We start from the raw sequence: 12,531 nt of genomic DNA, 5'->3' as shown, positions 1-12,531 counted from the left end.
CTAGTTTCGCTAAGGGTAAACAACATTCTTCATTCGTTAGACAAAACAGCGGAGGAAACTGTTGTCGGTTATGGCTCGGGGTCATCTACACCCCGAGAGGGATGTGTTCCAGGTGTCCCACACAGTTTCCCGCTCACAAACTGGTAACAACAACAACTTGCTAGGGCAGCCCCTCCTTAAGGGAGATAACGGCTGCTCAAGGTTGGAGCATCTGTGTCAGAGGGTGAAGGAGGACACAAGGGCAAATGATTCCCTAACAAGAATATCCTTAGGCAAAGCCTCCCATAGCTTTAGACACACTCCCCCCCCCCTCTTCTCTCTATCATTCAGAAGAACAGTAATGTCTACTCTTAATGGTAAACAGAATTATATTAAGGTATAATAAGTACATGTGAGAAAGTGAGAAAGAGAAACAGGGTTTAAATGTCGCCCCCTTGTGTTCGCTCCCCTCTCTGCACCACAGAGCAACAGACACACAGTTAATGGAAAAAAAGAGTGCTGCTGACGCAAATCATGCTTCCTGTCATAAATAAACTCTGGGATTAGTTCTGTGAGTTCTGTTGGTTCTGTGAGTGCAGAGAGATATTCCACCTCCTGAGCCAGGCTGTTTATCTGTCCATCTGCAGAGAACTGCTTTAATAATAAACGACCGTACCTGTCCCACTGTCACTAAAAAGCCTGTATGTGTGTGTGTCTGTTTAAATGTGTGTGTGTGTGTGTGTGTGTGTGTGTGTCTATTTAAATGTGTGCGTGTGTTTGTGTGTGTGTGTGGCCTAGCATTACTATACTTGTGGGGACCTAAATCTGTCTACACAGTCACGTGTGGGGACTCGCCTCCCTTATGGGGACAAAATGGAGGTCCCCATGAGGGGAATCATTAATTTTAGGGTGAAGACTTGGTTAGGGGTAAGGTTAAGGGTAAGGTTAAGGGTTAGGCATGTGTTGGTTATGGTTAAGGTTCGGATAAGTCTCTCCAGGAAATGCATGTAAGTCAATGTAATGTCCCCTGAAGTGATGTATACATGGTATGTGTTTAAACGTGTGTGAATGACTTGGCAGCTTTGTATGTGCTCGATAGTGGGAGTAAATGTCAGTGTTGGAATGTAGGTCTAAGTACATTTACTCAATAGAATAGAATATGAAACCCTCTTTAATGGTCACACAAGCAGAGCACACAGCACACACAGGGACATGTGTTCTCTGCTTTTAACCCATCCTAGCACCAGGAGTCTAGAACCAGGAGTCTAGTCTAGTACTAGGAGCAGTGGGCAGCTATTGTACAGCGCCCGGGGAGCAATGGGAGTGAGGGGGGAAGGGGGGTGTCCGGTGCCTTGCTCAAGGGCACCACGGCACGGCAGGAGGTGAACTGGGACCTCTCCAAGTAGCAGTCCACACTCCATATTCAGGTCTGTTCGGGGACTTGAACCGGCGACCCTACGGCTCACAGTCCAAGCCCCCAATGACTGAGCCACTGCCCCAAGTGATTGTGCGTTAACTACTTAAGGCTAAAATCCCTGTGTTTCTCTCCCACACACTCGCCCCCCCCCCCTCTCTCTGAAACGCCTCCATTGGACTCCTTTCTTTACTTCCAGAACATAGTGACGTCACTGAGTCTCGTGTTTCTATTGGCTAGTGCTCCAACACATTATACATGATAGGCTAAGGTGCGGAACATCTCTAACCGGTCTAACCGATACAACACTACAGGAAAGGGAAAACACCAAAGTGTGTGTGTGTGTGTGTGTGTGTGTGTGTGTGTGTGTGTGTGTGTGTGTGTGTGTGTGTGGGCCACAGGATGTGTTATTGTCTTAGGGGCAGCAGTGCTTCCTGTTTATCGTGGGGCCGCTTCCTTCCTTCCTTCCACACATTTTCCAGCCGTTGGAAGAGAAGGAGGTATCAGTCCGCCTCTCTCTGCCTCCTCACTCCTCCCTGACCTGGACACAAATCGAAAAACCCTCGGAGGATGTGAGCAGGACGGGTTGTTAAATCCATCCCTCAGTGAATGTCAGAGTCTGGCTGTATGTTAACGTGGTGTCTGTCAACATGAGCAGTGTTGCTATGCAGCAGTGTGCAGAAGCTGTCATTGTGCATCCACAAAACAGCTGAAAACTACAAAAGCAAAGCGACATCATGACGTTAACTCAGGCTCTGACATTACCTGACTCAGCACAGACATTTGTAAATGAGACAAATAACCTTTTTTGGACAACAGCCAACCAGAATATATTTTAAACCCTTTGTAATTGAAATGTTTTCCACTTTAACTTGCATACTAAATGTAGTGTATGCTGAAGCTACCTACCACACCAAGCCTTTTACAATAATTCGATTATATTTTTAATCCATTTCATCCCTCTATTGACTGTCCATTTCATTCTATAGATTATTGTCCATTACTGTCAAAGTTGGCTTTTACTCTGAAAGTGTTTCTTTGTTATCACAGCTTTACCTACTCACACAGCTTTACCTACTCATAACATCTGAGGCGTGTTTAATGATGCCCCCTGCTGGGATACGGTGGTATCTCATTCAAAAGTGATGTGTTTGTCCATAAGGAAAGAGGAATGTGAAGCATCGATGTTAAATGTTAGAAAAATCTCACTAGTCACCGGCTTGATCTTCAATCTCAGGATCCATGTACCTGTGATCCTCTCCAGAATGGAAGGAGTCATCACATACAGAGCATCAACTAGTTCCTGAACAGTGTCCTTCACATGCTGATATCCAAGAGAGGGAGTTACATAGTCACAAGATGGAGGAATACCGGTTGTCATGTACAAAATACTGAGTTTTTTCTTAAAATCTCAAAATTCGCACTTTTTCTCAAAATCTCAAAATTCGCACTTTTTTCTAAAAAAATCTCTAAATTCTCACTTTTTCTAAAAATCTCAAATTTCTCACTTTTTCTCAAAATTCTCCCTTTTTCTAAAAATCTCTAAATGCTCACTTTTTCTCAAAATCTAAAATGTCTCACTTTTTCTAAAAATCTCAAAATTCTCACTTATTCTCAAAATTCTCCCTTTTTCTAAAAAATCTCTAAATTCTCACTTTTTCTGAATACTTAAAAATAATAATAATCATTCGTCACCGGCTTGATCTTCAATCTCAGGATCCATGTATCTGTGATCCTCTCCAGAATGGAAGTAGTCATCACATACAGAGCATCAACTAGTTCCTGAACAGTGTCCTTCACATGCTGATATCCAAGAGAGGGAGTTACACAGTCACAAGATGGAGGAATAGAAAGCAGTATTCAATGTTTAGTTCAGATTAGCTCCACGTCAGAAATGAGCATGCTTGATGTCTCTCTCCATAGAGGCTGAATCATCATGTTAATCACATAGCTATCATATGCCTCAAACAGTCCTGATGCTCTTCTAGGTAATCACACATCCTGTCATGTTCACAGCTGCAGTTGGATACCTTTGTTATCATGTGGACTCTGAGTATATTCAGTATTTTCCCAACATTTAACATTTGAAGTGGAGAAAAGTCCTGATGTTGAAGTGTTTCTGTCTCCTCCTTGTGTCTCTGCAGCTGCTAAGAGTCCTTGTTCTCCAGAGGACAGGAAGGTGAGTCGCAGCACTCAGGCGTACGGCTCCTTCACCATCACCCCCTTCACCACCAGCAAGGAGAACCTCCCGGTGCTCAACACACGCATCATCTGCCCCGGTAACACTCATGTGTCTATTTATTTCATAAGAAGTACTTTATTGTTCCCAATTTGGGAAATGTTTGCGTTGCAGCAGCATTGTACATTAGAGAAATTAAAAGACTAGAAATAAACGATTCACAATGTAAACATCTCAAATACAAATAAAATAGCATTAAAAAAGTAGAAATTGGATTGCCAATATCAATGTACCTATTTCTTTCACAGAAAATCATGTCTCTCCACTTAAAAATAACAACATTTAAAGGGGACCTATCATGCAAAATGCACTTTGTGATGTCCTTTATACATAAAGATGTGACCCACGCAGCGTCAGCAAATAAAACCCTCTCTCTTTTCCTCCGTACCCAAATCTCTAAAAACGGGGAACAACGAGCAGATTTGCTGCCGATCTGACGTCAAATCGGCGGCGGACCCACAGAGAGTTGCTATCAGAAACAATGCCTGACGTGTTTTGGACGTCTTTGTTTACATTAGCCTCGCTAACACTCAGAGCTAACCTGTACTGGAGAGCACGTGTTTAAAAAGCAGGAAATAAAAAAATGAACTCACCTTGTGATAAACCTGAGAGAGAAAAAGCATTTGAGCTCCATACTGTTTCAGAAATAATCCTTGATGTGGTTTAGAACAGGATGGCGTTTTATCACAGCAGAATTTAACTTTATCTCCGGTACAATTCCGATCAGGCATTAGCTCCGCCTCCTCTTTTTAATTTTTCAAGCTAAGGACCCAAAATCCTTGTTTCTCTAACAGGGCTGGATAGAGGGGTTTGAGCAGAATGAGGCGCGGCTGCAACGGGGGATCTGTTTGGTATTTTAAGCAACGAACTTCACAGACATGTTTTGTATAGGTACGGCCCTACAATATATGTTTCAATATCGCATGATAGGTCCACTTTAAATAAGAGAAGCCGACCCACACTCCCTCCACGTACATTTAGCAACACTTTGTTCAGATATACCTATGTTAGTTTCCTCCTCCACTTGGACATTTCTACTCGGTGTCATGTGACTGTGTGTCTCTCTGTGTGTGTGTGTGTGTGTGTGTGTGTGTGTGTGTGTGTGTGTGTGTGTGTGTGTGTGTGTGTGTGTGTGTGTGTGTGTGTGTGTGTGTGTGTGTGTGTGTGTGTGTGTGTGTAGGTCTGCGGGCGGGTCTGGCTGCCTCCATCGCCGGCAGCTCCATCATTAGCAAGATGCTGCTCGCTAACATCGACCCGTTCGGAGCGACGCCCTTCATCGACGACCTCGACTCCCTGTAAGAGAAGAGCCTCTCCACGAGTCTCACACACTCTTTGTTTGATTGTAAATCTGTACCCATATCTCTCTGTTTCTCTATCTGTGTGTCCTTGCTAGCTTGCTTCATTTATGTGTGAGCTTCAACGTATTGTCTGCTTGTGTTTCTTTATCAGAGAGGGCTACATGGAGAAGTGTGTGATGAACAACTACTTCGGTATCGGCCTGGATGCTAAAATCTCTCTGGAGTTCAACAACAAGCGAGAGGAGCATCCAGAGAAATGCAGGTGAGACACATTTCTGATCCTCCCAGCCATCAAGCAAGAGATATTATACTTGGCATGGTGTCCAAAATATGCTTATTCATCTCAATATTGTATATCTAATGATCAGTAAAGCTAATATTGTGTTCTGAATGTGAAGACATATAATCCCTGCAGGATATAATCCACTATTAATCCTTTCAATTTGGACAATGTTGGATTTTTGCATCTAGTTTCCATCTAGTTTTAGCCGATCCTCATCCCAGGGTTCCTACGGTCATTGAAAACCTGGAAAAGTCATGGAAATTCAAAATGCTAATTCCAGGCCCTGGAAAAGTTTTGGAAAACAATATGTTTCCCAAAGTTTTGGAAAAGTCATGGAAATGTAACTAAAGTTGCATCAAATATAATTTATATTTGATCTAATCGCCGAAATAGTAATATAATGATAATTAATACTGTATCGTGTAGAAATGAAACATTTAACTGACGAGGTGTTTTGCTGGTGAGAGATTTGAGTTGCTTTAGCGTGAAGCTAGTAAGCCTATTGGATTTGTTTTAGATAGGCACGACATGTTTCAGATGCAGACCGTATTTTCCTGTTCCATGTTAAAATAAACCATGTTCAGTGGAACCGCTGAGAAAGAGTCATTTCTTTGGTCATTGAAAATTAGGTAAAGGTCCTGGAGAAGTCATTGAAAATCATTGGTGAAAAAGTGTATGAACCCTGTCATACATATTTACTGACATAATATCATGTCTACTGTTACCATGATTGCCCACTTGCAGATGCACACAAAAAATACTATATATTTTTTAAATGTGCACATAGTCGAAATTAGACAAAACGACTTGCAGCGTAGGTTATATGTAAAATATTATTTTATTTATATTTATCTAACATGCTAATATTCTTTATCTGTGGATTCAAAAACCTGCCAATATCAACAATTCATATTCGTACTAGGTTATAATTGCACTTCTTCCATCTGTTGTTCGTCTGGTGTCAAACGACCACCAGGCACTGAGCACATACTGAAGGTCTTCTAAGTTCAGTTAACTTGCTAATCTCACCCTCTGCTCCATCTTTCTCAGGAGTCGCACTAAGAACATGATGTGGTACGGTGTTCTGGGAACTAAGGAACTTCTGCAGAGAACCTACAAGAACCTGGAGCAGAAGGTCCAGCTGGAGGTGAGGGAGAACACTTGAACTTGAATCAATCAATACCGTCGTTAATGCCCATTGTCTCTTATAGAAATATGGTTATGCTAGTAAGTACTCAGATCTTGTACTTGAGTAAAAGTAGAAGTACTCAGATCTTATACTTGAGTAAAAGTAGAAGTACTCAGATCTTGTACTTGAGTAAAAGTAGAAGTACTCAGATCTTGTTCTTGAGTAAAAGTAGAAGTACTCAGATCTTATACTTGAGTAAAAGTAGAAGTACTCAGATCTTATACTTGAGTAAAAGTAGAAGTACTCAGATCTTGTACTTGAGTAAAAGTAGAAGTACTCAGATCTTGTTCTTGAGTAAAAGTAGAAGTACTCAGATCTTATACTTGAGTAAAGTAGAAGTACTCAGATCTTATACTTGAGTAAAAGTAGAAGTACTCAGATCTTATACTTGAGTAAAAGTAGAAGTACTCAGATCTTGTACTTGAGTAAAAGCTGAAGTACTCAGATCTTATACTTGAGTAAAAGTAGAAGTACTCAGATCTTGTACTTGAGTAAAAGTAGAAGTACTCAGATCTGTACTTGAATAAAAGTAGAAGTACTCAGATCTTGTTCTTGAGTAAAAGTAGAAGTACTCAGATCTTGTACTTGAGTAAAAGTAGAAGTACTCAGATCTTGTACTTGAGTAAAAGTAGAAGTACTCAGATCGTGTACTTGAGTAAAAGTAAGAAGTACTGTACTCAGATCTTGATACTTGAGTAAAAGTAGAAGTACTCAGATCTGATACTTGAGTAAAAGTAGAAGTACTCAGATCTTGTACTTGAGTAAAAGTAGAAGTACTCAGATCTTGTACTTGAGTAAAAGTAGAAGTACTCAGATCTTATACTTGAGTAAAAGTAGAAGTACTCAGATCTGATACTTGAGTAAAAGTAGAAGTACTCAGATCTTGTTCTTGGAGTAAAAGTAGAAGTACTCAGATCTTATACTTGAGTAAAAGTAGAAGTACTCAGATCTTATACTTGAGTAAAAGTAGAAGTACTCAGATCTTGTACTTGAGTAAAAGTAGAAGTACTCAGATCTTATACTTGAGTAAAAGTAGAAGTACTCAGATCTTGTACTTGAGTAAAAGTAGAAGTACTCAGATCTTGTACTTGAATAAAAGTAGAAGTACTCAGATCTTGTACTTGAGTAAAAGTAGAAGTACTCAGATCTTGTACTTGAGTAAAAGTAGAAGTACTCAGATCTGACTGAGTAAAAGTAGAAGTACTCAGATCTTGTACTTGAGTAAAAGTAGAAGTACTCAGATCTTGTACTTGAGTAAAAGTAGAAGTACTCAGATCTTGTTACTTGAGTAAAAGTACTCAGATCCTGTACTTGAGTAAAAGTAGAAGTACTCAGATCTTGTACTTGAGTAAAAGTAGAAGTACTCAGATCTTGTTCTTGAGTAAAAGTAGAAGTACTCAGATCTTGTACTTGAGTAAAAGTAGAAGTACTCAGATCTTATACTTGAGTAAAAGTAGAAGTACTCAGATCGTGTACTTCAGTAAAAGTAGAAGTACTCAGATCTTGTACTTGAGTAAAAGTAGAAGTACTCAGATCTTGTTCTTGAGTAAAAGTAGAAGTACTCAGATCTTGTTCTTGAGTAAAAGTAGAATTACTCAGATCTTGTTCTTGAGTAAAAGTAGAAGTACTCAGATCTTGTACTTGAGTAAAAGTAGAAGTACTCAGATCTTGTACTTGAGTAAACGTAGAAGTACTCAGATCTTATACTTGAGTAAAAGTAGAAGTACTCAGATCGTGTACTTCAGTAAAAGTAGAAGTACTCAGATCTTGTACTTGAGTAAAAGTAGAAGTACTCAGGTCTTGTACTTGAGTAAAAGTAGAAGTACTCAGATCTTGTACTAGAGTAAAAGTAGAAGTACTCAGATCTTGTACAGTACTTGAGTAAAAGTAGAAGTACTCAGATCTTGTACTTGAGTAAAAGTAGAAGTACTCAGATCTTATACTTGAGTAAAAGTAGAAGTACTCAGGTCTTGTTCTTGAGTAAAAGTAGAAGTACCAGAGTGTAGGAATACTCTGTTACAGTAAAAGCATTCAAAATGTTCCTCAAGTGAAAGTAGAAAAGTATTCTCATCAAAATATAGTGAAAGACAGTGAAAGTAGTCGTTGTGCAGATTGGTCCATTTCAGAATAATATATATGATATGTTTTATAATGATTGATCATGAAAGTGTTCTCAAAGCTGGTGAAGGTGCAGCTAGTCTGAAGTACTTTGTATACTGCAGGGTAGCTGGTGAATTTACTCCAGGTGGAACTAAAGTCTGATTCAACACTTGATTAGATTTCACATCATTCATCCACATCTGTGAAGTAACTAAAGGTATTAAATACATGTAGTGGAGTAGAAGTACACCATTTACCTCTGAAGTGAGTAGAAGTACAAAGTAGCATAAAATGGAAATACTCAAGCACTTGAGTAAATGTACTTAGTTACTTCCATATCTGCTGCTGCACTGCTGATCTTAAAGTTGAGTGAAGGTAGTAAAATGTGTTGACTGTTGATGAAACCTGCAGACATCCTACCTGTTTCTTCTCTTACGCCATCTTTGTTTCTCCTGGTTCTCCCCCAGTGTGACGGTCAGTACATCCCCCTCCCCAGCCTGCAGGGCATCGCAGTTTTAAACATTCCCAGCTACGCAGGAGGGACCAACTTCTGGGGCGGTACCAAGGAGGACGACGTGAGTACACACACACACACACACACACACACACACACACACACACACACACACACACACACACACACACACACACATACCATGTATACATCACTTCAGGGGACATTACATTGACTTACATGCATTTCCTGGAGACTTATCCTAACCATAACCATAACCAACACATGTCTTACCCTGACCCTTAACCTAATCCTAAACCTAACCAAGTCTTCATCCTAAAATTAATGATTCCCCTCGTGGGGACCTCCAATTTGTCCCCATAAGGGAAGCCAGTCCCCACACGTGACTATGTAAACAGATTTAGGTCCCCACAAGTATAGTAATGCTAGACCACACACGCACGCACGCACGCACACACACACACACACACGCACACACACACACACACACACACACACACACACACACACACACACACACACACACACACACACACACACACACACACACACACACACACACACACACACACACACACACACACACACACAGAGGTTACCCTTGGACGTACAGTATGTAACTGTTAGAAAGGAGGAACAGGGGGAGGACATTCAGTTAAACTTAGTATACAGACACACAAATATATATTATAATGTGTATTAATAATCAAATAGATGTACCTGTTTTGTGGTCTAATTTTTCCCGTTGACAGTGTCGATGCAGTCGTGGAGGTTTTTCTGTTTTGGTGTCCTGGCCCTCACATGACAACACATCTGATCGTGTTGTTTGATCCTCATTTACTCTCAGGGGAATGTTTCCCATCCATTTTTGCTGAGCTTCTGTCTATGAAGATGCTGACTCGTCATTGCTTTGACCTTTTCTCTGTAGCAGAGATCAATATCAGCCGTGTGGAGCGTCTCCTTTCAGAAACACTTGGAGATAGAAGAAGGGCAGTAATACAGGCTATCAAATCCTCCCTGTCACAATTACATTAAAGGCCTTGTCACACTGTCCCGAAATTGACACCCGATGGACACACGATAGAGGAAATGTTCAAATTCGGCTGTGATCGTAACAACATCGGGCCATTCGTGAGGGCATCTAAGCTATCGTATGACCGCCGGTGGAGTTTCTCAGGCTCCGGCAGCAACTTCGTGAGCGGCAACTTCGTAAGGCACTCGTGAGGGCATCTTGTCAAATCGTGTCATCTTCGTGTTATCATCGGTGCATTCGCCCTCACTCTGATCGGGGCGAATGCCCGATGGCACCGATGATAACAAGACATGCCCTCACGATGGCCTTACGAAGGGCAACATTTACACACGAATTCAACACGAAAATGAACCTTCGCAAGGTCCTTCGGCAATTTTTTGGCATGCCAAAGATTTTGCCACCGCTCACGAAGTTGCTGCCGGAGCCTGAGAAACTCCACCGGCGGTCATACGAAGGCTTAAAGAGCCTGTGACACGAGTTTCCCCCATCATCCAAACCCATCAATTGTTGTTGGGGTGCTGTCACAGGCTCTTTAAGATGCCCTCACGAATGGCCCGATGTTGCTACGATCACAGCCGAATTTGAACATTTCCTTTATCGTGTGTCCATCGGGTTTTTTATTGCACAACAAAATCATGTAAATATATTATGTAAATAACCCAATTTGTGTTCTGTGAAACCAAAAAGGATATAATATATTATTTTGAAGGCGAGTTGACAGGAAGTTGTTGTTGCTATGGAAACAACAACATGACGGAGAAAACGTAATATTTTCTACATATAAAGACGGATAAAGTAAAGAACAAAGTCTGAAGATATCAGTACAGTATCATAGTACTGTAACATAATTGTTTTTGGTACTTTCGTTGCAGTTGTATGTCTTAAATGTAATGTAAATGTTGCCTTCGTGTGTGGTTCGGGGCCATCTTCGTGCGAAATTCACAATTCCATATTCGTGTGTCCATCGGGTGTCAATTTCGGGACAGTGTGACAGGGGCTTAAAGGATGCGCCTGGGGATATTTTATAGTTCTTATATTTTCAGCGAGTGTGTCGTCATTCATCCTGCTTTTTCCCGTAGAATGAAAGTCCCATATTCCAATATTTTATACTAACCAATATCATCAATTTAAGCAATTTTGATATTTTACATACATACATATATAATTATACAAGCCTGTGTTTGTTATCGACCTTAGACATTACTTGAAATACATGGAGGTAGAGGTGCAATGATTATTCTACTAATTGATTAGTCAATCAACAATGTTTTAATATTTAATATAATATAAATTGGAAGAAATTATTTTTTCAGCCCCAAATATGTTGATTTCTGTCTTTTTCCTGTTTAATATTACACTTTTTAAATATATATGTGTGATGGTCTGACCAATCAAGACATCACCTTGGACTTTGAGAAACAATCCATGTAAAATTAACTAAAATAGTTGCAGCCTTAAGTAGAACATATCAAATATTTAAAATACTAGTTTTTGAAGCCCACTTAGCTCACGGTTTTTAAAATATTACATGGGTTTAAATATCATATAGCAGAAAACCAGCCTGCGTTTGAAGACAGATTTTAAGGATTGTTTATACAGTAAACATGAATAGATGCATCATGGTACAATCAGTTTCTTAATGTCTTCGTTGTGTTCCAACCAAAGAGCCAAAAACATTATCAAGAACAGCTCACAGGCTTTCACCGGTTCAACCTGCTGCCCTCCGGCAGGCGCTACAGGTGTATCACATCCAAAACAAACTGACTCAAAGACAGTTTTTTCCTAAGAGCCATCATTGCTCTTAACACCTGAAATCATACCTCTTAATCATCATAAATGTGACTCTGTACATATATACATATCATTACTATTATTATTATAAATACATACTATTATTATTATTTATTACATGACAGATTTTATTTTTATACTCCTGGACTGCACTTTATTCCTTATTCCTTATTCCTTATTCCTAAGTATGTATGCTGCGTGTATTTGTTGTCTTATGTTGTGATGTTTTTTTGTTTTGATGGCACCCTTGAAAGGGAGAAGCATTTATTATCTCATTGTACATGTATAATGATATTAAACTATTCTATTCTATTGTGTCCTGCAGATCTTCTGTGCCCCCTCTTTCGATGATAAGATCCTGGAGGTGGTGGCTGTGTTTGGGAGCATGCAGATGGCCGTGTCCCGAGTCATCAAGCTGCAGCACCACCGCATCGCACAGGTCAGAACACACGATACAATAACAGAGGAGAACATACTGATAAGTTTAAGAATATGCACATCTAACTGAAGCGTTTGTGTTTCTGGATCAGTGTCGAACAGTGAAGATCACCATCCTGGGAGATGAGGGCGTTCCCATCCAGGTGGACGGGGAGGCGTGGATTCAGCCGCCTGGAGTCATCAAGATCCAACACAAGAACCGGGCCCAGATGCTCACCAGAGACCGGGTGAGGAAGGGAGGAGGACAGAGGGAAGGAGGGAGAGGAGGGAGAGAGGGAAGGAGGGAAGGAAG

General features: G+C 40.5%; 1 protein-coding gene across 1 annotated transcript in view; it reads left to right on the top strand.

Annotated features, from left to right (window-relative positions):
• LOC117532908 (diacylglycerol kinase eta-like) overlaps positions 1 to 12,466 on the top strand; it is a gene marked incomplete at both ends in the record, with an annotated part of 43,116 nt that extends 30,650 nt beyond the window's left edge. The window contains 7 exon segments of the mRNA XM_034196506.1: positions 3,538 to 3,672; positions 4,813 to 4,927; positions 5,082 to 5,192; positions 6,264 to 6,360; positions 8,970 to 9,077; positions 12,127 to 12,240; positions 12,332 to 12,466. Coding sequence (XP_034052397.1) covers positions 3,538 to 3,672; positions 4,813 to 4,927; positions 5,082 to 5,192; positions 6,264 to 6,360; positions 8,970 to 9,077; positions 12,127 to 12,240; positions 12,332 to 12,466 — 815 coding nt within the window.
• Between the last annotated feature and the right edge of the window lie 65 nt (positions 12,467 to 12,531).

Source organism: Gymnodraco acuticeps, unplaced genomic scaffold (genome assembly GCF_902827175.1).
Source record: "Gymnodraco acuticeps unplaced genomic scaffold, fGymAcu1.1, whole genome shotgun sequence".
Lineage (NCBI taxonomy): Eukaryota > Metazoa > Chordata > Actinopteri > Perciformes > Bathydraconidae > Gymnodraco > Gymnodraco acuticeps.
Note: the sequence above shows the minus strand (reverse complement) of the source record. Positions and strands in the feature narration are given on the sequence as shown.